General features: G+C 38.7%; 1 protein-coding gene and 1 long non-coding RNA gene across 2 annotated transcripts in view; both read left to right on the top strand.

The window, feature by feature from the left end:
- LOC134501360 (uncharacterized) overlaps window positions 1-25,554 on the top strand; it is a 425,249-nt gene that overhangs the window by 247,515 nt on the left and 152,180 nt on the right. The window lies entirely within an intron of this gene.
- Window positions 63-24,682, top strand: AMN1 (antagonist of mitotic exit network 1 homolog). Its single transcript, XM_063308195.1, has 7 exons — window positions 63-316; window positions 7,103-7,235; window positions 9,465-9,609; window positions 17,492-17,709; window positions 19,890-19,946; window positions 21,699-21,810; window positions 24,158-24,682. Exons 1-7 carry the CDS (start codon window positions 267-269, stop codon window positions 24,229-24,231), a joined length of 789 nt encoding a protein of 262 aa, XP_063164265.1. The 5' UTR covers window positions 63-266; the 3' UTR covers window positions 24,232-24,682.

Genomic DNA, 25,554 nt, shown 5'->3' with positions numbered 1-25,554 from the left:
GTTCTAGGCGAATCCCTTAGAAGTCCTCGGGGAGCCTCGCTGCGCATGAAACACTACATTTCCCAAAGTGCTCTGCTCTCTCCCAGGGACGCTCTGAGAAGTCCAGCGCCCCTTCGCCGGCCGGGTGGGCGAGCTCGGCAGCCATGGAAGGTCTGGGAGGCGCCGAGCGCGCCCGTTCTGAGGAAATGAGCGACGGTTTCTGACCCGGCGGCGGCAGCTGCAGCCCGGCCTGTGAGGAAAAGGAGCCGAGCGGCCCAGGCCTGGCGATGAGTTGCCGCTACGGAGGCGGCGGGGCGGTTCGGTCGCTCCTGGAGCTGTAAGTGGCCGATCCTCGCCGGGCAGATTTCTCTTCCGAGGCCCGAACTTCCCTTCTTTCACCCAGCCTCCCTCCATCACTCCCCTGGCTGTTCCGCATTTTATTCGTTCGTTGCCCGCCTTCTTCCTCTGCTCGTTGCTCGGCTGAGGGGACCAACGTCCGGCCCCTCACGAACCTAATAGTGTGCGGGCGGTGACACTGAGCAGGTGCAGAGGGCCGCTGGCAATTTCTCACCGATGTGCCTTGTCACTGAGGGAAAATGGAGGAGGTGGGAAGAAAGGGAGGTCACCAAGGAAGCCGGGAAAGCTAAACCCCAGGCTGACCCGAGGTGAAACGGTATGGACAACAAAAAGTATTGTTGAAACACATTCAGAAGAAGAGAACGGCCAAGGAATCAGGATCCCAGCTGCTTAATGACAGTGGCAAAATCTGGTGCCAAAGGAAAGGTAGAACTATTCAGCTCCTCTTTTGGCTGTGTCTCTAACACTGCTGTAACAGGGGAGTTCGTATTCCACCAGGCAGTTCTGAGAAGCAGGATGAAGCAATGCTGATGAATTTAAATCTCCAGGATCAGATTAACTGCATCCTAGAATTTGGGGGAAGGTGTCAAAATCTGCAAGATGGGCCAGGTAGCATCACAAGCCTCGCCCCTTTCGTACACGCTGGTGTATTGCACCTGTGCCCACCATCTCACAATTTCCTCCCTGCCCCCCACTTCCTTTCCCAGGACAGTTGGGATACTGAAAGACCTTGCTGATGGTCTGGCCAAACTTTTATGTATTATCTTTGCAAAATCCTAAAAACAATGGCCAGAGGAGGAATGGCAAGGATTGTTCATCTTCAGAATGGATAAGGAACATCTGGACAGGTGTTAGACAGATTAACTGGTCTAACATCAAAACCTGGAAAGAGTCTAGAGTAGATCATGAGATTGATACGTAAGCGTCTTGAAAATAATCTAATTACCAAAGTTAGCATGGGTTTATCTTGTGTGAGTAACCTTATCTCATATTTTTACTGGGAATTGTGGGACTGCTGTTGATGTAATATAGTATTGCTTGACTTACTGTATATACTTGTGGATAAGCGGAGAATTTTAGGTGCCAAAATATACCCCCAAAATTGGTTTGGCTTATCAGTGGGTGGGCTTATTTATGAGTAAATGTAATACTTTTTAAAGTACCTGTATATCCTGAACATACTCACGGATTAGATCATCCACAGGTAAGCAGACCTTTGAATTTTTAACCAAAATATGCACTACCTGCAGATAAACCAATTGTGAATATTAAAACATACAAACATTTTGAGGGTCAGCTTATCCACAAGCGGTGCATTTTTCATAGTATTTTGGTTAAAAATTTGAGGGTCATCTTATCTGTGGATGGGCTTTTATGAGAATATATATGGTAAGCAAACCATTTCACAAATAACTCATAATACTCGAATTAAGAAAGTTAAGTATGGGGTAGATGGCATGACAATAATGTGGATAAATAGATGGCTTGAAAATCAAATTCAGAATGCTCATCAATTCTTTATGAAATCAGAAGTCAGAGAGTTATTGAATGGGGTGTCAATTAGTTTAGTCCTGGGCCATGTACTTAACAATATTTTTATTAATGTCTGAGGTAGAGGGAGAACTTGAGAGCCAGGTTGGTGTAGTGGTTAAGGCATCACGCTAGAAACTGGGAGACCGTGAGTTCTAGTCCTGCATTAGGCACAAAGCCAGCTGGGTGACCTTGGGCCAATCCCTCTCATTGCCTAGGAAAGAGGCAATGGCAAACCACTTCCGAAATCTTGCCAAGAAAATTGCAGGGACTGTTCCAGGCAGTTGCCAGGAGTCAAGAACTGACTTGAAGGCACACACACACAGAGGAAGAACTTACCAAATTTGCAGGTGCCAAAAATGGATAGGATAGCTAATATCTAAGAAAAGTCAAAGTGATCTTGATCAGTAAGAAAGAGAAGTGAGCTGAAAAAAAAATTAACAGAAACTAACACCAAGTTTTTCATTTGTGAAAAAAAAAAAATCAAATGCATAGCTATAGAGTTGGATATACCTGATTTGTTAATAGTTGAGGGAAAATCTTTATTAGATAGAAAACCATTATGCTTTTTGTATTATGTCTCTCTTTATAAGAAATTAAAACTATAGGAAAGCTGTGGACAAGCAGCTGCCTTAAGCAATGCTCTTCTTTCCAATAAATGTGAGGCATTGGACATTGTTTCCAGGAAATAGGCCTCTACTGTGTAGAATGCTTTTTCCAGTAAGGATAAACAGACTTTGCCTGATTACCAACTAACCATAGATGTGAAGCCATTAGTGGACAGCTAGGACCACTGAATGGAGCAGAGCTTAACACAGCAAAAGATGTGCACAGAAAAAGAATATTATCTAAAATAGCTTCAATGAGCACATTAGAGAAATATAGGTTATATGTGGGCTACACACTTAGCCCACCCAAGCATAAAGAATTGCACACTTAAACAAAGTAGGTTCAAAAGTAAGTAAAAAGAGTCTTACTGATTTATTTGGTTCAGTTACATCCCTTCAGAAGAAAAATAATGGTTCTCGTTCTTTCTTTTTCCCTAAACTGAATTGACCCTCAGCCCTCATTGCTGCTGAAGGCTGCATGGAGAAAGGGGGAACCTTCTGAATCTAGGCCCAAGCATGGCACCTAGAAAGAAGGAGCTGCAAAGCATGCTCCTTCCAGGATGGTGAAGGAACAAGAAGTGAGGAATGTGGGAGGAGCAACAAACAGCTTCCTCCAGAAGCACATAGAGAATTTGCATTCTAGAATGAACTCATCCACAGGCTGATGCGGCATGCTGATTTGCTGGGACCTCTAGATGCAACTGTTAATAGACCCTATTTGGGTTGGAGGTGATCTGTGTGTGTGTGACTTTTCAACTGTAACTGCAAAAGAACCCTAAACTGGTCTTAGGCTAAATTTTGAGGAAGTAAGCTAAAGCAAGATATGCATGCTGAAAGTATATACATGACTAAGCTTGTGTACTTAGGGTGGCAACACCAAATCATATAAATAGGTAGTCCTGTTACTTAAGCCTTTGTCTTGAATTCTCCATCCTGTGAGATTGTTGATCTTTGGTGCCAAGTAAAAATCAAATTAACTGCTGCCAACCCTCTCTCTCTTGCTTTTTTGGGAAATGAACAGGATCCACAACAATGGTTTTTCTGAAAAGGATATTTTAATAGCAGTTGATTACAAACTGAGTTTGAGTCACAGAGTGATGAGGCTGCAAAAAAGGAAAATCCAATATTTGGCTGCATCAACAGAAGTATAATTTACAAAACAAATCATTCCATTTATTCTGCCATGGTCAGATTCCAACTTGAGTCTTATGTCCAGTTCTGGGCATTACACTTTATGAAACGTTCAGACAAATTGAAGAGATTCAGAGATGGACAATGAGAATGATCAAAGAACTAGAAAGTAATCTTAAGAAAGATGGTAAGATCCCTAAACTTTTAGCCTTGTCAAGAGATGATTAGGTATGTCTCAAGTACCTGAAGAGATGTTATATGGAAAGAAGGCCAAAATCAGTTCAGTCTTATCCCAGAAAGACATAGAATAATGGATCTAAGTTACAGGAAGGCAGGTTCTAGTTGAACATTATGAAGATTTTCCTAACAGTAAAAAAAAAAATCAGCAATGGAAGTAACAATTGAGGGGTTTCATGGAGCTCCCTTTCACAGGATGCATTCAAGTAGAGGCTGAAAGAGTCATTTGTTGTGAATGCTTTAATTTGGATTCCTGCACAGAGCAGATGATTGGACTTAATGGCTTAAATGGCCCCTCCTACTGGTATACAGGCATACCTCGGAGATATTGCAGTTTGGTTCCAGACCACTGCAAGAAAGCAAATATTGTAATAAAGTGAATCACATAATTTTTTTGGTTTCCCAGTGCATATAAAAGTTATGTTTACACTATACTGTAGTCTATTAAGTGTGCAATAGCATTATATCTAAAAAAAGTACATATCTTGATTAAAAAATACTTTATTGCTAAAAAATGCTAATCATTATCTGAGCCTTTTGCTGTTGGAAAAATGGCACCAATAGACTTGCTCGACACAGGGTTGCCAAAACAACCGCAATATCTGCAAAGCGCAATAAAGTGAAGCACAATAAAACAAGGTATTATTCTATGATTCTACATATGGTTGGCTTTTTATAGTTCACTGTATCATGCAGCAGAGGCACCTGTTCCACCTGCTGATTTCAAAAAAATGAACTTTGTTGGAGACACAGGAGGAAGGTGATGTGAATTTTTGATCAGTTCATATTTTGTGCTGCAATACTACTTTTTTTTACTCCAGTGTCAGTAATAAGTAATACATACTAGAATTGTAACATAATTATTTCAGTTTTGTGTCTTACTTGTGTTCAGTGGTAGCTTACTTTTCTAATATATCTGGCATCCTTAGCTCTCATTGGTTCATATAGCCACTTTATTTCTGTACTTCAATTAAACCAGGAAGCCTTAAAAAAGAGTGAAGTGCTAATGCCTGTTTGTGATAATTTTGTATCATTTGTCCTTGATGTTACATCTGTTGTACATTGAGAAAACTAATACAACAAATAAACATTCTCAGCAAACATAGAAAGAAATAATGGAATAGCAGTGATACGGTTCTACAACCCAGTTTGATCTTCCCCTCCCCCCCCCACTTTCTGGCAGTTATATTTGCTTCAACTACATAGAATCTGAGCAAAAGTCCAGACCTCTGTCACCAAGAGCAGCTAGCCAAATGCCCCTAGGTTGCTCACATATACAGCAAGATTGGAATAGCCTTTCATAGCTGGTTGTCAACGAATACTGCAGTCTCCAGAAACCTGGAGTCCTCCAGATGTGTTGCAACTATAACTCCCAGAATATTCAGCCAGTATAGCCCTACCACGAGTTACAGCCACAACTACAAGAGGGCCTTAGATTGGCTTCTAGAATGGGAATCTCATATAACTATTAAGGCTAATAGCTACTGACGGACATTTCCTCCTGAATTTTTCTGATCCTGTATTTTTGTACCATAATTATTTACTCAATAATTTATGCCTCATGTGTGACGGTCATGGATAGATAGTGTGAAACAACCCTATTTGCTTTCCCAAATCATTAAATAATTTTTTTGTCAAACATTTTTATCAGTGTAAACCTACAGCATGTATTGTAGGTAAAATCATATTCCCTGATTTTGCAATCTCTGTGCACTGCTTTTTTTAATCATTCTTTTATAATTTTCTGTCAATTTTTGGTGGACTGCTGTTGAAGAAATATTCAGAAAATTAATGGTTTTGACACCTTATGCTTTGTTGTATTTCCTGGCTCTGGGTCACTGACACAGTCCCACCTGAAGCCAGACAAAGAAATGTCAGATGGTTGCTGTCATGTTTGTTATTACTGTTTTCCTAGAAGCTTTTCCTGCACTTCATTTGGATAATATAACCAAATCCTTGGAATTAGACGTGTTTCCTCTCTCAACATGTTTTCACGATGGTTTAATGAAGAGAAAAACCCAGTGGTGTAAAAGTTATAGAAAGGGATTTTTTTTAAAAAACCCAGTCCTGCTGCTAAGAACCGCTGTAGAAATCAAGCAGATTGTAGAAAATTGCAGGGCATTCGGAGTCATTGTGAGAGATTTTTCTACAGTATCTACACTCTCCCACACATTTTTTTTTTGTATTAAAATTTTACCAGCCTGACAGATGAATCATACTTCAGCAGTGGCAATAGACTAACTTGAAGAACACAGAGGAGATATTTGGATACAGCTACCTTTCTGATCCCTAGTATCAGGGGCAATTACCTCATTTTACATATTCACTAGTATATAATTCCTGCAGCATACTAGTCTAGTCAATTGAGAGTGATCACTAAACCAATGAGAAATAAAGATACTCAAATTTGGGTACCCATGCAGGTTAAACCGCTGAGCTGCTGAGCTTGCCGATCGGAAGGTCGGCGGTTCGAATCCACGTGACGGGGTGAGCTCCCGTTGCTAGTCCCAGCTCCTGCCAACCTAGCAGTTCGAAAACATGCAAATGTGAGTAGATTAATAGGTACCGCTTCGGCGGGCAGGTAACGGCGTTCCATGTAGTCATGCTGGCCACATGACCATGGAAGTGTCTACAGACAAACGCCGGCTCTTCGGCTTTGAAACGGAGATGAGCACCGCCCCCTAGAGTCGGACACGACTGGACTTAATGTCAAGGGAAACCTTTACCTTTACCTTTCAATTAAGGTCACACATCATAAGCCATACTTGGCCTAACCAAGGAATTTTGAGTAAACTACGGTTGATTTGGTTCACACACATGACAAGACCAGTCTCTTTACAGTTTATTGCAATATGTAAAACCAGTCTCACCTGTCACTAAGAAATTCCTAGCAGGTTTCTGAGGATCTTCAAAATTCTCTGGAGCAGAGTTTGAAATTCATCAGTTAATTATCTCGCTTATCTCAGTATAATCCAATCAGAACCCGTAAGAAGCATGTTTGTGACTAGAACTTGTTTAAAACTATTGTATTTCATTTGTTCACATTCCTGATTGTGACTTCTATAAGTTGTGCATGTCTATAGTGAAGCACCCCAATACTTATTTTTTAAAAACACCTAATTTGTACTTGGCTTTGTATATATTTCTAAGAAGAAGCTATGTGTACTGTTGACTAAGAAAATGTGGTTTCATACCTGATATGCAGCCACCACAAAATATTGTCACCGTATAAGTGTTTTTTTTTCCTTTTTCCTCCTCAGATGCCTTCATTGTTTAACAAGAAACATATCCAAATATGCTGCAGATATTAAGCCTTTGCCTCCAAACATAAAAGATAAACTGATTAAATCATTGAGTATCCAAGGATGGATAACAGATACAAATATTAGCATGGTAAGATTCCATTTAGACCATGGTCCTTGCTACTTTCTCAGCATTGTGATTTACAGAATTGGAGATTTGTTGCTACTGTGTGCCATTGCTGTCATCTGTAGGCTGGTGTGCAGAAGATGCTAAACCAGAGAGAAAAAAATTGTAGCACTCTTGAACTGTCTGAATTACTGCTCTCCTTACCATTGGCCATACTTCCAGGTGAAGAAGTAGATGTTGCTTGATATAAATGGAATTATTTTAGACCATGGTCCTTGCTGGACGATGGACATATTAGAAAAGACATGTTAGAGAACAATAAAATGTGACCTGGATGATGAGAAAAAGGTCAAAAAAATACCAGGTGGCTGACAGGCGAGGCAAGATGTTCCAGATTGTTCTGTTTACAGGATGTTACATACTCCAGAATGCTTAAACTGCAAGCAATGCACTAAATGTCTTTAACCACAAGAATTTCCTTTTATGCCAGAATACGTTGATACTTAATTGTTTAACAATAGTATTCTAGAGTATGCAACTTGCGTGTGTAACCAATGACAAATTAACCTTAGAAACTAAAGAAACTATATATTCTGAGCTTTGTTGTCTCAATTAGAAGACACTTTTCAATTCTATGATGATTGTGTCTTCCATTGCAATGCTTGAGCAGTAAACTTTGTTCTGCCAACTAAATAGAGTATGAAGACTGATACTTCTTCCACCCTGGGGATGCTGAGAGTTGCAGTTTGGAAGTTTTGGAAATATGTGTTTGTATATTTTTAGCTTAGCATGCTATATGAATTTAGCCACCGTGATTTGTAAACCATTTATTGCTTAGCATATTATATGAAACCAGTAAATTGGGGCTTATCTCTTATTAAACATGGCTTAGAACATTATATAAAACTAGTTACAATTTTTTAAAAATACAGTATATATAAGTAAGCTCAATGACTTTTTACTTTCAGTGAGTGTCAAAACATTTGATGAACAGTTATGACTGAAAGGCTAAGGTTTCAGCATCCTCCATAGCATAATTTCTATTTCATCATCTTCATTAAGTAACCCCAACAGCTGGGGTTGGTTTCACCCAGTTCACTAGAACTAAATCCTGATCTATTAAACCCCAAATGGCTGCATTGTATTAAACCAAAACAACAGAAGTCATATTACAGCATAACACTATATGTGAACCCAGTGAATGTCCTGTCTCAGGCCAGACATATACACACTCTGAGGAGTAGTTGCAAGGGGCTTTACCTAGGATTTAGTAAATACTTTCTGTTCAAACTTCATTAAATTTTCAAAGATAAAAAGATAAAAACTAACAAAAATAATTGAGATAGAAAGAAGGATAGAATAGAAAAAGTCAAAAGTGCAGAAAAACAAAAAGAAGATACAAAAAAGAATGACTCCCAACTTTCTTTGCAACAGATATAAGTATACATTCACATTAAACTCTTACTCTGAGTTTACAACATAATTTTTATTATTTCTCTCCATTATTTAATCATTAAATCCAAATATCACAATTTTATTTTTTTCTGTTTCATGCAAAAAGTCCAAAAGGGGTTTCCAGCTAGCATTAAAGTTAAGGATTTAGTAAATACAAGTAGCGGCAGATACGGCATTTTTGCAAACACATGCACAGAGCAATGAAAGTCCTAATTTCTAGCCTGCAATGAGTTCCAAATGGCCAAAGTCCGAAGTGGGAGGCAGAAGTATAGTCAGGTCATGGTCCAAAAGTCCAAATGTGTGTCATCAGCCAGTCTGGGTTCCAAGGAGCAGAATATCCATAGGTAATAGGCTCAAGAGGCACAGAGACAGTGGAAGACCGTCAATGGAATCTACTCCAAGTGTAGACAGTCAAGTGTGGGGACACCCTTGCCATGCAAGAGACCTCACAGATCTCCTCTGTTCTGCTCTGCATTCAGCCCTACATGCTCTAGGGCTAGGAGGAGGTCCTGGATCTATCTTCTCATCTTCTGCTGCCTCCAGCTGTTTCAAATGTTACTTGGCCACATCAGCCTCAGGTGCCATATCGCTAGGCAACTCCTGAGCCTGGTATTTGGCCAGGGCATCCTAAGCAGCTTCCTCCATCACAGCAAATGGCAATCACATTATTATCTAAGTAGCCATTTTTAGCAAATTGTTGCTGATAACAGCAGAGTCCTGGAGTTGAAGAAGCTGTTTTGCTTTATTTATTTACATTTTTAAAAAGTAAGATCTGATTGAATTACTTGCCATTTTTAGGTTCTGCACCCTGCAGTGGAGGCACTGGATCTTCGGGATTGTGATATTTCAGACAACGCCTTGCAACAGCTTTGTAACTGCAGGCAGCTTAAAAAAATAAATGTAAATGTTTGGAAAAGCAACAGGCTAACCATAACTTCTGAAGGTATACTTTCTGCACAATAGTTATTTAAAAGAACACTGGGAGATAAAGTGCTACCTGTTTGGGTTGTTTGTTGTTTTCTCCTTTAATTTATATGATTTACAGATAATTTTAAGTAAGTAAACTAAAGGAGCAGAAGATCAGTCCATTTTCTCCATGTATCTGGAGGTGTATATGAAAGTGATGCATCTACTCTTTCATTAGAATATGAAGGTTCTGTCTGTGTGATACTGCTGGATGAAGTCTTCTATGCTGTCTTCATCCAGCTATCATCTCAGTCAAGCAAGGTTATGGAAGTATAGGAGAATATTTTTGCAACTTTTCCATCTAGCTGCTCCAGAGCATTAGTCACAACCATAGCCTAGTTCCAGGAAATAGGGGTAAGCAGTATATACATTCGCCTAGGCTTGAAAAGTTTCCAGCGACACACTTACGCACACACAGGCAAACTGCATGCAATGCAAATAAGTTCATTGAAATCACTTTGTAGAAAAGATTAAAAGAAATGAAAATGGAAAGTAATAGAAATTACAATACCGTTATAGATTATGCTATGATTAAACTAAACTCTATTAAATTAAATAGCTAAAACTTATGATTACTAACTAAACTTTAATTAAATTTTAATACTACAAACTTTTGCTATTAAGTCCTAAAACTGACGTTCCCTTTCCTTATTCCCTTGAGACACAAACACACACATTTTTCTATGACCAGAAGTTCACAAGATCAATAACACGTATTAGAACTGATCCCCCTACTCAAAGTGCACAGTCCTTTTGACAGAAGATTCAAACCTTGCCATTCTCAGAGGTTTATATTCTTTCAGCTTAATCATAAGTTCTTAAAATTTACGAAAGATTCAGGAACAGTGAGAAATCATGACTCCATATTGAATAAGATTGATTTGTGAGGTATATACTTGATGAAATTGATTATGAGGTGTAAGCAAAATTTAAGCCAGTCAACTGAGAAAGTGCATTGCCCTCCCCCTAAGCCATCTTGCCCTTGCCTTGGATCATTTTTGTCCTATCAAAGACAGGAAAAAATAGGAATAAGAAATGTAGGCAAGTTCAGTTGTCAAATAGCACTAAGAAAATATATGATCTTATGGAAGCAGTTTTGCAAAATTAAAAAAAGAAGAAACATGAACAGATATCAAAGGAACTGACGGTGGTGGAAAAACTACAACAAAGGTCCAGTTGTCATAAACATTTATGCAAGATGCAGGTACCAATACTCATCAAACCAAGAAACCTAAGCAATAATTGGAAGCAGCAGGAAAAGAAGGGGGGTCAAGATTAACCATCCTAAGAAAAGAGGAAGATGGAAGAGCCACAGTACAGACAAGGAACAAAAACAAAGGCAAAATCAGCTTGCAGAATAGTGTCAGCAGAAACGGAATGGAGGAGGTTCAAGTGGAATAACATTCATGAATTCACACTGGTCAGCAATTGTGTCAGCAGAAATTTCTATAAGTAAATGGACATAACTAGGCACATTTGTGTTTCATAGAATATATGAGGAACAAGAAGACAGTTTCAATGGAGGTGGTGAACTGCTTCCAAAACTAAGCATTGGGATGCGTGAGGGGTAATGAACTGAAGCTGGAATCTGACAAGTCTGAGGTTCTCAGATAGTTCGTTCCCATGTTTGGGAAGGTGTTCCATTCCAGCTATCCACCTTCTCTCTTAGCTTCCTCATAAGTGAAAAGTAGTCCTTTTGTGCTTTCCTTGAGGCTTTCCTTTTTTTTTTTTATAAGAATTTTATTAAGTTTCAAACAAAGATAAAAGCTACACAAAAACAAAAAACTACAAAGAAAAAGAAAAGAAAAGTGTGGAAACATGAGAGAAATTTTTTTTAAAATTACAAAAGGAGGTGACTTAATATGTTTTCTACTACAGATTAAGGTTACTATGGTAACTAATTTTGGCGAAGAGGTTGAATTTAATTGTCCCCTTTTCACGTGTTAATGGTTGCATTGCCTAAGGGAGGAACTTGCCTGAACTTGTTTTAGTTTCAGTTTCCCTTCTGTGTAGGCTTGCAGAGAATATGCAGCTGAGAGAAATCTCTCCTCTCAGCAAACAGCCTTTAAATATGTTTGCTTTCTGTAAATAAAATTATTTTTATAAAAATGCCTGGTGTGTGACTTTTCTGATCTCTCCTGGGCCAAAGGCTTTCTAGCACTCTGCCAACAGTGAGTTCCAACTTTTAACAGCAAGTATATACAACAATTTTCCATAATCAATCCCTTACTCTATATTAAACCAAAATCACATTATTTCTATAAATCACTTCATTGGCACATTATAAAAATCACTAAATAGAGTTGCTCCATCCCCTTATATTAAAAGAAAAAGATATATATACATACGTGTACATAGGTAAAAGGTAAAGGTTTCCCTTGACGTAAAGTCCAGTCGAATCCGACTCTAGGGGGCGGTGCTCATCTCCGTTTCTAAGCCTTGGAGCCGGCGTTGTCATAGACACTTCCGGGTCATGTGGCCAGCATGACTCACGGAACGCCGTTACCTTCCCGCCGAAGCGGTACCTATTGATCTACTCACATTTGCATGTTTTCGAACTGCTAGGTGAGCAGGAGCTGGGACTAGCAACGGGAGCTCACCCCGCCGCGCGGTTTCGAACCGCTGACCTTCCGATCGACAGCTCAGCGGTTTAACCTGCAGCGCCACCGCATCCCACGTGTACATATACATATACATATATACACACACACACTGTATATACACACCTCCTAATCAACTTCCCCTTCAAAGATAACATTATTTCCTTCCTACTACTATTCTATACATTTCTGTCTACTATAATAAAGATCAAACTAAAGAACATATAAATTGTCTACCATTATACTTAATAATACAACAATTTTAATAATGTTATGTTAAACCCAAAACCAAACAATATTTTTATACCTTGATAATCTTAATCCAAATCATTAAAGATAAATGAAATCAGCCAAACCCTAAAAGCAATCCAGATAAATATTCTTAAAACCTTATCCCACTTCAAAATAAACCAAAGCATTGCGATGTGCACAGAGCTTTTTTCTTACAAAAACCAAACAGCCCAACTGCCCTCCTCAAAACCTCTGACTTCTCTTAAGGAAACCTCCCATACATAATCCCTTCTTTTCCATGGCATTCCATCAAAAGATCAGTTTCACTTATGGCTTGCAACTCAATCTCTCCCTTTAATTTCTTCAACTCAACTATCCAATCTTCATCCAGCATTTCAACAGAAATCGAAGAGACATTTCTGTTGCTGTTAAATTCCTCAGTTTCATCCACGACATCCCCAACCAGATGACACATTTTAAAGCTCATATTTTCCACAATGTCCTGAATGCCTTGCATAAAATCTTTGCAGGAATCAGAAAGAATCTGTTTGAAATCTTGGTGGAAGTCAGAGAAAGTTTGTTTAGGATCCTCCATGTCTCAAGCAGTAGATTATGGCGCCTCCTAGGAGCTTATCCAGCAAAAGTCGAAGTTATGAAAGAATGTGTTTACACAAGTGAAATAAGGATAAACACACAATTCCCCAGGGAAAGTAGAAGCAGAAAACTGAAAGTCCAAAACAGCCAAGTCAACAGTAGGAAAATGCTAATATCTTCAAATTTAGTACAAAAATAATAACAGGGAGACAATTATTTTCTCTCAATCCTCCTTAATATTTGGATGGAAAACAAGCAAAAACTTAAAAAGATTTTTTTAAAAAATTAATCCCAAAAATAACAAGCACCAAGAGAGCCAGCTTCTCCTTGCTGTAGAAAGCCTCTCTTAGGGTACGCGTACTTAAAAGAAATATAAATTGGGTGATTTAGAAATGGGGTGGCCAGTCTTAATATCCCTTTAAGGCTACAGCGTGGCTTGGAAAATAGTGATGTCCCAGTCTTCTGGCTGCTCTTTCCAGTCGAACGCGAATGCTGTTTGTGATCTTCTGGCTGCAAGCTGCCGTCCAGAGGACAGATGGGTTAATTCCAAGTGTTTTTCTTTCCCAGAAAAACACTCCTGGGCTTCAGGAAAAACCTGCCTGAGCCTGAAAAAAATGCCACATTGTCAGTTCTGCCTGCTAAGCCCATGGGCGCAGCTGTTCAGTCTGCCATGTCCCCACCAGAAGTCCCCTTCCTTGAGGCTTTCCAACACTTGATCTCTCTTCCCAAAACCTGACTGCAGGCCTGCCTCCAACCAGTTGCTCCATATTCTTTATTTCCTTTGTTAGTTTAGTAGGTAGTGTGTGGTGAACCAAACTGGTGGAAAAACTGATCTTAAAGAAAGCCAAAACAATGGAGAGGTCCAAAACAGTTTTCTTTATTAAGCTAACAGAGGATACAGTGATCACTGGGCTCCCAGCAAGCAAGCTAAAAACCCTGATATTTTGTCAACACAGATCTTATTAGAGGTTACAAATTCTACACCAAATTCTAAGGGGTATTGGATAATTGGCTTACAATTGTCTATATAAGGAATAAGCATTAGCTTAAAGGCACAGGTAGCAAGTCAATTGCCCTATCTTCTTACTGTAACAGCGTGGCTCTTCTGATTTTTTAAAAAAGGAAAATCTGAATGGGTTTATTATCTTCATCCTTGAGTAAATTAGCATATCTTGAGGACATCCGGCCTGCATATCAAAGCCTCCTTTAGATACAGGGAGGGCAGTTATTTAGTAAAATATGTTGGTCTTGTCAGTGTTACAGAGATTTGCTGCTTGCAAGACAGTTTGAACTTACAGGTGAGCCAAGAAGAATGTTAGCATTGCAAGGCAAAAAGATCTATATGGGATTGCTAACTATCACAGCCTTCTACATTCTATGCAGTTCACAAAACTTATGGGGCTTACCCTTTAACTCTCTTACACAACCAAAGCAGACCTCTTTTTTTTACTGGAAATGATCATTCTCACCCATGACAGGCAATTATGGCATCTTTGATTCCACAGCCATGTGGGATAGAGGGAATGTTAAAAATATTTGCCACCTGCTGCAGCTATTTCAGAATAGATAGCAGAAGGCACTTCACTCAAGAGGGCAGGCTTGTTCAGGGTGGGGGCACTGTCAGCAAAAGACTGGAAACAGACAGATAGCCTTGAAGGTTCTAGGGAAGGGATTAGCAGTCTGTCCTGGTGATGGACGCCATTGCAAAACATGGATATCTGAGAATAACAACTGGTTTAAAGTGTTTTTTAAATTTCTTTTTAAAAGTTTCAAAGTATTACTTTAAAAAATCAAGCTGTCCATTCTTGTTAAATTTCATACGAGAACACAGAGGTTTTATGAGATTTAAACATCTCATGAAATTCTGGCTGTTTTTCCATGTTTATTTTAAAACTTTTTTTAATGCAAGTTGGGGGGTCCCATTTAGGAGTGCTAGGTCATGTTCTTGCAGGCACAGTATATTTGCACATGTATATTTACTGACCTACATTGTAATGCAGTTTAATTATGTACTTGGAAAGCACAGCCCACATTTTTTACAATGAATTAATCACTAAGTCATTCAGAGGATAAGGATTGTTTCCATTTTTCTTACTTTGTTCTGTAAAGTAACCCTTTGTTCTGTTAAAAGGAAATATGAACACAAGTAAAGTAGAAAATGGACACACGTACACATACATACATGCCTAACAATGAGAATGTCACATCCATCTGGATTCTTTCTCCACAGCTGTGCTCTTAGTGGTGAGACTATGCATGGTTTTGATTTGGATTAGATCAAATTTAAATGTTAAAACCTAAGTATAGATATAAGGCTTAGGACTTAGAAACTGATATGTGGTATCAAAATGTGCTTTTTGCTATTTTAAGTATTAAGTATGGCTATTAACTATTCTGTACAGTGATGCAAGTGGAAGATAAACCCAACAGGTCACCCCAAGAGTGAGCTACCAGCTACAACCAGCACTTTGACCTCATTTCTTGACCAAAGTTCAGAGGCTTTATAACCCTTGAGCCCATTAGGGTACAATTTAGGGGGAGAGGTAGCAAATTTACCTACAGTAGGATACAGCTGTTGGAGCCAGTGATTTTCTGACATTTGGCCAATAATGAATGGAAAGATCTGATTCCTGGAGATGCACTGAATGAGGCAGGTTTTATACCAGTTAGGAAAAAGGCATTTAGCTCCCCCTTCAGAAATTATATTCAGTTAAGCTGTAACAGAAATAGTCTTATACTGCTACTGTTCATAGTATCAAAACAAGGATCTTTTTCTTCTTCTCTTTTAAACCTTGGTGAATGTTGTACATAACTTTTTATTTTTACTTAAATTTTACTTAAAGATAAGATCAAATTAGATTGCTTGGGTTGTATCCAGGATGTTGGAAAGGCTCTGTCAAGCATAATAGGTTATATAAAGTCTGGTAATTGTATTTAATATATTTAATTTTATTTTAATGAAATTTAAAGGTTCGCCTGTCCCCACCCAGTTGGCCTGTCCCTACCTATAATTGCTGATGGTAATAGTAGTCCAGATTACCTGGCCAGACCTTGATTGGGGAAGGTTGGTCTACTATACTAATGCTGTTCAAATTTGAAATACCTGAAGAATCTTTCTCAATGTGAAAAATCAGTATGGAACCCATTAATAAGTATGTTTCCTGTAATATATTTTATTACATTGTGAGCCACCTAGAGTCATTGTATGAGATAGGCGGCCATATAAGCCCTGTAAATAGATAGATAGAGGGACAGACAGATAATATGAACAAAATGTTACAATTAATGTTGCAATAATGCATTTCATACTGTAAGGAAAGGATAAAATGTTGTTTTTGCAACAGAAGAAAGCTTGCTTTTTCAGTAAATAGCCATGCAAAACTAAGACATGCAATAAAGGATGTGGGGTGTGCTTGGGTGAACAAGAGACTGCCCACATTAATATGTGTAAAGGAAGTAGGATGCTTAACCAATGCTGAAAATATGCTAAAAACCAGTTCTAGCAAGCTTTGCAGTCAGAGATGACCCTGGCCTACTTGCTAAAAGGAAGCTAGCTGCCTTATAAGGAAAGAAAGAAATAAGGGACTGGGGGAGATAAAAAGTGGGGAGTGGGAGATATAAACAGGAGAGGAGCTTCACGTGGTATGTTTAGGCGCTTCGGATAGGCTGTAAACTCCTAAGAACCTATCCAATGGGGAACAGGAGGAGGGCTTCAAGCGGCTGTGGTAGGAAATAAAAACGGTGTGATTTGTGTTAATGGGTGTGCCTACTTGCTAGCCACCCGCTCTTGCAAGAACGTATTAATAACCCTACTTTTGCTGCTTCCCAAGACTTCATCAAATTTATTCTGTGAGCTGCATTTCTCACAATATGGTGTAAATAGAAACTGTCATGTTGAACTCCTGGATGATTTTTATGGAACCCTGGGGTTCCGGGGAACATAGTTTGAATAACATGGGTCTAAACCAACAGGCCAGGAATATTCCAGGATCCCTTTCAAAGATCTTTTCCAGTCATTTGCTTTTTAGTTCAGATGTAGCAACTGAGAAATGAATGAGAAATTAGAAAAACAGATGAAGAAAATGTACGAACATATAAATCATTGTGTAACCATTTACCTATGATGATAGAAATTTTAAAAAGTATTGAAGAGTGGTATGCTGATAATGAATTTAGTGTCCAGATGCATTTCACCTTGCTGTAACTTCAGTGGTCTTGGTTGAGAAATTACTCTCTTAAGACACCTCAATTATTGGGTTTCCATAAAGTTCAGAAAAGGAGATAATTGATTTTCTTCAGAAATCAACACAACAAAATAAAATCCTTTATTTACATTATGCAAACTAAAACCCAGTGAAATCAAACTCTTATATCGAAACATCTGGTAATAGAAGTCTGTCTACAGGAGAATGACCTGCCTTCCCTCTCCAACAGGTGTTGCAGCACTGGCCTTATCATGCCCTTATTTGCGGGAAGCCTCCTTTAAGAGATGCAGCAACCTAACAGACAGTGGGGTCCTTGCTCTTGCCCTCAACTGCCCCTTTTTACAAATAGTCAACATAGGTGGATGCTTCAACATCACAGATACATCCTTACAAGCCCTTGGACAGAACTGTAGATCCCTGCACAGTGTGGATTTTTCATCAACCCAAGTAAGATAAAAATGCATAACAACAACAACATCTTGAAAAACAGTATTAGCAGTCAAAACAAATGACTCAAACATAACTCCATAAGACTCTTTGTTATCAGCATTGGGATTCTAAAATCAAGAGCGATGAAATGGCTGTCTTTTAATAAGTGGGGGTACTAGGCTGTTCTTTGCTTGGCTTGATTGGTAGGCATTAGATTCTGGGTTCTCAGTGTGATGCCCAAGGGAAGCAGTGTGCCCCATTGACATTTCAGTTTATGTCTGTGGAGGTTTAATGATATGTATGATGTTGAATGTGGCTTAAGCATGAGTGAAATCATGAAAGTAAAAAGCAGGCAGCCGGCACTGTGACCCTGGAAAAGAGACAGATAACAAAAACCAGACTGTTGTCTTTGTCATAGTGTGGAAGGAGGCAGTATATGGGCACAATAAATACCATTGTTTATGGTAGATGGTGTTAGTATCTAAGGCAGGAAGAGAGTTCCGTTAGTTTAGAAGAATGCAGGGACACTGCAGTAAGGTCATCCCCTAAGTATTATCAGAGACAGTCTAGTGGTAGAGGTCATAGTATGATTTATTATACTTTCTTTATCATTCCTATGTAACAAATCAAAGTTATATAACCTGTAACCTTGCTTTGTTCAATGCTCTTCTTTGCTCCTTAGTGATGATTGTCATTGTACATGCCAGTAAAATATACTTTGTTTCAATTATCTCCAATCACTTTGGTTCCTTATTAAAGTGGGCAGTTTTTCCCACAACATGTGTATGAGGCTCCCCATCTAACGTGACTGCTGTTTAAAAAAAAATGTCCTTTCCAAGATAAAGTACTCCTTCTCACTGGACCTCCAAGCCTTTATATTTAGATTGAGCTTTCTTTATAGGGTTGCCCTTGATGGACATCTGGAAACTTAAGCATGTGAAAAACACAGTGGCAAGATTTATTTCTGGGACTGAAAGAGAAGTTATTGGCCTTATGAATAAGAAGCTAGACAAGGGTGTATTAGAAGTTCATACCGACTTTTGGGTAGTCTGTTGGGAATGTTTCTGAAACCAGAGATGCACAACCTTTTTGGACAGGGGCCACACCTGGCCATTGAATTGCGTGCAGGTATCCACACTCCAAGAAGGTGCAGGACAAAACTCAAATTTGATTTCTGCAATTCACATTTAGAGTTAATGAAAATTAATCAGTCAATTAAATGCAGCTAATATGATTGGTCCCCATATATTTAATAAGTCCCTCTTTCAGCCAGAGTTAAATTTATGATGGCTATTTGGGATGAAGTATGGCTCTCTTCTAATGAGTCATTGAAAACTTTGATTGGGTCCTTCTGTTCTAAGTTCAAGGTGAGATGTTAAGACATAGAATGAAAGACTTAAAAGGAAACATTTAACCATTAAATCCCCTCTCCCGTCTTGCTCAGTGTGGTATTCCAAATTAAAGCATCCCAAACAAATGGTTGTCTAACTTCTGCTTAAATGGATCCAGTGAAGGGGAACCAAGGACTTCTCTAGAGAATTGGTTCCACTGTTGAATTTCTCTTACTAATGAAGTTTTTTTTATGTTCCATCAAAGCATACTTTGTTATAACTTCATTATTTCATGTACTGCACTCTGGAATGTTTCATTATCTAGAGTTAGAACTGCTGAATCCTTCTTTATAGTTAAAACAAATGTCTCCTTATCTTGAGTTAAAACATATCTTCTTAAATGGGCATTTTATCTTTCTTACACATACGTTTTTCTATACATAAGATATATGTCTTCCTTTACATGGGTTTTGCTACATGTTACATCTGTTTATACTGGCAAGAGCCAGCCTTTATAAAATGGCATTACTACTGCCTATACAATCTTTCATGATCCTTAAACTTATAAAGAAAATATTCCAGCACTATCTTTGTTTTCTGAGCTTTGGACTTGTCTCTGTTAAGTTCCAACTTTTTCCAAAACTTTTACTTAGCAGTTAGATCGTAAGAAATTTGACTTTCCTTGCTAATTAAAGAACCTTTAATCAATAAGCCTTGTTGCTTTTTGCATTTTCCTTCTGTTTTTATGCAAGCTATTTTGAGAACACATATAAATAAAAAACAATTTATTGCATATAGATTTCCATCATTTGAAGAGAAGTAATTGTTTTATCTTCCATTTGATTAAAGATCCTTCTTTCCATTTAGGTTACTGATGATGGTGTAACAGCACTTGTTAGTGGAATGTGTTCAAACAATTTAAAGGTAACATTTGGATATGTTTAATTAAAGTTGCTATTAGTAAGTTACATATGTCAGGGAAAATAAAATTGCCACACCAACACTCAAGGCGGCCATTCCAAAGGGTACTTTTTAATCGATTGCTGTTGGGCAAACTCTACAGAGGAGTATGCCAAGCTTACTGTAGATCATATCACCTTTTGTACATTATACTTATATGCCATATAAGGTAGAATCTTGTTTTTCATGAGTATCATTGGCTACTAAATACAGCATGTTGTTTTTCACTAGTATTATTGGTCAGTAAATATGAATATTGTATATGTTCAAGTTCTTTTCCTGTTTTTGTTTGTTCTTGCATATTGTGCACGTATGGTTTCCTGTGTTCTGAGGAATGCATAAACAAGAATAGATTTATATATGCTGATCCAAAGGGTTTATTGCTGAAATAAGCTTAAAACACACAAAGACTGAAATATATTTGTTGAGCCCCCTCAGTTTCCCTCTCTTGTTCATCACTCTGTGTTACCTCTTTTTCTCCACCTTTCCTGAAATGTATGTTGTGAGTTCTGAGATAAGGTGTTCAAAGGGGAATAGCACTCAGGTGGGCAGAGGGGACCCTAATACGTTCATACAGTTGCGTGATCTGTGGTCTAGGAGATCTTTTTTGAAATACAAATGCACTACTGCAAGAGACCAATACATAGATGCAGACAAATCCTACTAAAGCTGTCTGTAAAATCAGTTTCCCTATGCTTCCAAAACTCAGCCAGCCAGAAAGTATATTTTACCACATACTTGCAGGAGTCTGGTATATACTCTGTTCAATTTCCTTTAACTTTTTAAGCTGGGCTTGTCATGAGTACGGATGGTGAGGAGGGGGCCCCTATCCAGGGGGGAAAACGCATGCGTAGTTTAGAGGCTTTGAAGTGTCCTTCAGAGAAACTCAGAAGAGAACCACCTTGAGTTTTGGGGTTTATCTGTTTGGGTTTCCCACGCTCCTTCAGTTTGGTAAGATTTTCTGTCTACTAGAGGAGTTAATAAACACTAGAGACTAATTTCTTGTCTCAGCGTGGTTTTTTGCTTAAGTCAGGACAGGGCTTCAGTGAAATCATCTTTGTTAGTCAGACTGAGACAAAAGCCACAAATCCACAAATCCACAACCTGCTCTTAAAAGTAGGTAATCTAGGGCTTTACTGCCTCATGTACAGTATATCCCTAATTTCATTTGAAATTAAGGTAGAGGTGAGATTTTTCGCTAAAGCACATGTTACTTTCTTCATGTCATGATACACTTTTACAGTTAAACCAGGCACTCCCACTAAGAAGACAGCAAGGGATACCACATACAGTAAATGTGTTGAAAATACATTTAGCTCACTGACACAGTCAAAGGAAGGGAACCTTCTTTCTTTACTCTGGAGATGTACATGTGGGAGGGCATACAAGGAAGTCGATTGACCAAAGGCACAAGGGCCCCCTGAGCAATTTGCAGGAACATAACAGAAGGCACTGAAACTACATAGCAGGAAGAAACTCTTTGGTACATCTCAATGTGCTTTGGCATATGAGATTCAAATTACTCTAGAGCAATTCGCCCCTTGAGAGATTAGGAACACCCATGGCTTCATGCAATTAGTTTGAGGCATTAGTCATTCCCAGATCTCTGTTCTAGTATCCCTCTTATTGTTCCAATCATATTTCACAAAACAGGGATTTATTTTATTTATTTAATTAGTAATAGCTACTGACAGCATTATTCCTTATCCTTAATAGGAGATCCATATGGAGCGATGTGTGAATTTGACAGATATAGCTGTGGAAGCTGTCCTCACATACTGCCCTATGATATATATTCTTCTGTTTCATGGATGCCCACTCGTAACAGGTGACTTGAAATCTTGACTACAGCAGATATTTGTAGATGTTCACTGGAAGCCACAGCACTTACCAAGTACTGTTTACCAAACTGTTTACCAAGAATAAGGAATCCATGGTTGATCTCTTTAAATATTTAAAGATATAAACAAACTCAGGTTTGCTGAGCACTCAGAAGAAAATTTGCAAATAGCAACTCACACTAGGAGGAACAAGGGAAGGTGGAAGGAGACATCACATAAGCCAAGACTTACTGTGTCTTTTGCAAACACTGTCTATAGTGTTGGAAGGAAATCTTACCAAGGGTTTGTCCTGAGCCAGGAATGAAGAGACATAGGCAATTGCTGGAACAGAGGTGAATATTTATTCAGTCCGAGAGCATGAAGGACAGAAAAGGATCAGCTGTCGGTGGTGGCCACGCGTGTATTTCCCCACCAGCCCCCTTTATAGAGATGTAGACCTTTGATGTTTATGGTAGGTGAGAGACAGTGCTTGCTTTTGCTGGATTTCAGGCATCCCTGAAAACGCTTTAGGCATTCCTGTGGTCGCACCTCCTGCTGCTTTGTGGCTTCCTTTGATCAATTTAGCTAGACTGTATGATATTCTAAGGGGAAGCCCTTTCTTTTCGTATGCTGTTTGTCCTTCTATTTGTGTTTTCTCAGTCTCTCGAGCAGATCAGTTTAGGGGGAATCTGATTTGGTTATCGGGTGGTTCCAATCGGTTCACTCCTATTGTTCTATGATATCTTAATGTAAATGTTTAGTGTACTTTAATGTTTCAGCGGGAAGCGTCTGTCGGTGAGGGCAGAGGAGGGTTTCTTTTGAGTCCTTCTAACAATAGTTTGGTGGTAAGTTTAAATATGGCCATGAGAGGAACCTTCCAGGGATACTGGTGCTAATTCATTGGCTGGAGATGTAGTTATCAATTAGATTTCTTTATTTTCTTTATTAGATTTATAGCCCACCTTTTATACAGTAGCTCCAGGCAGTGTACATACTGCTCCTTCCTCCTAATTTTCCCCACAACAACCTTGTGAGGTAGGTTGGGCTGTGTGATGGACTACAGTAACATAGCTGGTTGTCAGGAAGGAGGGAGCACATTCCAAGAACGGGAGCAAGATAAGAGAAAACACAGCCTGGAGCTGGACCATGGGAAGACTAAGAGGTTCAGAGCAGCCTCACCCTAGAGCCTCCCAGGTTATTTCCCTTTAGGTTAGGTAGAGTAGCTTTAGCCTAGCAAGGTTCTGTCCATACGGTGTGAGCAAATAAAGAACTGGAGTTTGGCTGGATTGCTTCCTTGTCGTTCTTGGGCTGGGCCTGACAGGCTGAGAGAGTGCAACTGATCCAAGTCCCACACTGAGCTGCCACGGCTGAGGGTGGACTAGCATCTAAGTCACTCTGCTGCAATACCTTAACTACTGTACCACACTCTCTCTCTTATTATTGTTTTATTATCTGATAATTATCTTTAATTATCTTAGTATTGGCTGTTATTGCAGTTTCAGCATTCAAGCTCACACCTCAGTAAGAAAGATGGTTGGCCTCCTGTTCCAACAGTTGCTGCTTTGACTTCCGTGGATAAGGATATAATAAAATTATTAGCATTTACATGATGGAAGGACCCATTGGAGTAATTAATTAATAATTTAATAATATGAATTGCATAAACTAGTAACAGCCTCTTTCTTGAAACACAAAGGGGTCTTAAAGAACTGCTTTGTTAGGTGCCCCATGTCAGGAATGATCTAGGCTGTAATTCCCAAGGGCTTGGACAACACAGCTAGGAATAACGTTTTGACTGTAGTTCACATATGGCAATCATTTCAAACAGTAGATGGTCTAAGCAGGCAGGAGAGATGGCACAGAATTTACAGTCCACTCTTGCTTCAAAGCTTGTGCATTCTCTGTTGTTTCCTGTGTTGAAGCACTTTGGCCTTGCTTTTCTCACACTCCCTGGAACTGTTTGTTGAAAGTTATAGCATGTTTTCATTTTCTGAATTCCTGCTCTGGGAATCTCCTGCCATTAAGAGAACCATAACATGCTTATAAAATATTAGGACGAACACTGTAAAAGCCAGCAGTAAATATAATAAATCAACATATTGAACTGGATTTTGGTTATTTGTACAATGGCCTTATAGAAAAATAACTGAAACCCATTTCTTCCCACTACCAAGTATTTGTTTATTTTATTATGTATTATTCAAATTTAATTACCCCCCATCTCCTCCAAAAGAGGGACTCTGGGCAGTTTACAATAAAATCAACCTCCGATCATAAACGTTATCTTTGTTCCCTATCCTAAACATTTCCTTATCCTTAAAAACAAAAACTGAACATATCATCGTTTATTTGCAGATCGTTCCCGAGAAGCATTGGAACAGCTGGTTGGACCCAAAAAATTCAAGCAGGTTTCATGGACTGTTTATTGATTTTTGTTTGAAGTTACAAGGCATTACTTCTTCCATTTTCTTCTTTTTTGCCTCAAGGATCATTTCTGAAATTCTTCTGACCAATTTGTGCATTTGCTGTTGATAGTTTCAGTTGCCATTCATGTTTGTTCTTCTCCAAGCTAGGTTGTATCAGTGTTCTGCTTCTTTGTGTCCTCAATGTGTTGTTCTGGAAGTTTGTGGAAGAGGGCTTTAGAGCTCTACTTCTTAAAAAACATGACATTCTATACTAATAAAGGACCAAGAGTGAATGAGGGAATGCAAAAAAGCAGAAAGAACGCCAGCAAGCTAAAGGGAGCAAATTCCATGGAAGCATCTTGTCATGCTGCCTGCTCTGCTGTCACTTATGTGGGGACCAGTTCTGTTTCTAGGCATCCATTTTAACTGGAGCCATGATTTGTTTGTGTCTGAATAAAACTCATACCTTCTTCAAGTTGTACAGTGCATGAATTTCATTTAATTCTATTAATAACCAGACATAGAATGTGTGTTTATAGAATATTGTTATTTTCAAGTGAAAAAGCTAATATGTGGTTTTGCTAATACCAGCAGGCTGTGATGCCATATTCCAGCCTAATGTTTATTTATTCAGTTTATAACCCCTTCACTCTACTCAACTGACTATTAAAGCAAAGTTATAGTATTAATCACTTGAACTTTTATTTCTGAAAGCTTTTGCCAAAATAAACATGTTAGTTTATAATCTGACTCAAGGCTCTTGAATGCTTTTGCTATAGAAGACTAACATGGGTACTTTTTGGAAATTATTACATTAGGATATTGACATTTTTCTTAGCCATAAGAAAAATATTGGCCACTATGGATTTTGACATTCATCGAGATTGATGTAATCACTTCTTACTTTTTCCTTTTATCATGCATTACTATAATTATTGCTGAATAAAGATTTTGACCTTCTTCCTAAATGAATAATATAGGACAACTTTCAGAATTCTCACCCAGCACTGTTAGGACAGTACATGGAGTACAGTGAAACAAAATATGACAGGAAATATAAAGCTTGATCCAACCTAAGAGAATAGCTGTGTTTGAGCGGAAAGCAGCCTTTGTGAACATATTCAGTAATTGTTCCTGTACAATAATGATCAGCTTAATAAAGAAGTCAAGCCAGAATGATCCATTCATTTGCAAACATGAGTAATAACAAAAGTCATGCCACAATAGATAGGATGATATTCCATTTCAGACCAGGATGTTACATCAAATGTGGGCATAGAGTGGCTGGGAGGACATGATAGATGAAAACCAATGATTGAAAATCACACATTTATTTTCATGGATGCG

Source organism: Candoia aspera, chromosome 7 (assembly GCF_035149785.1).
Source record: "Candoia aspera isolate rCanAsp1 chromosome 7, rCanAsp1.hap2, whole genome shotgun sequence".
Classification (NCBI taxonomy): Eukaryota; Metazoa; Chordata; class Lepidosauria; order Squamata; family Boidae; genus Candoia; species Candoia aspera.
Note: the sequence above shows the minus strand (reverse complement) of the source record. Positions and strands in the feature narration are given on the sequence as shown.

What these genes read in the sequence shown, in the direction of transcription:
- AMN1 (XM_063308195.1), top strand. Translation starts at nt 267, where the DNA reads ATGAGTTGCCGCTACGGAGGCGGCGGGGCGGTTCGGTCGCTCCTGGAG. An exon ending in GTTCGGTCGCTCCTGGAGCT is followed by an intron (nt 317 to 7,102) that starts GTAAGTGGCCGA and finishes TTTCCTCCTCAG; the next exon opens with ATGCCTTCATTGTTTAACAA. An exon ending in CAGATACAAATATTAGCATG is followed by an intron (nt 7,236 to 9,464) that starts GTAAGATTCCAT and finishes TGCCATTTTTAG; the next exon opens with GTTCTGCACCCTGCAGTGGA.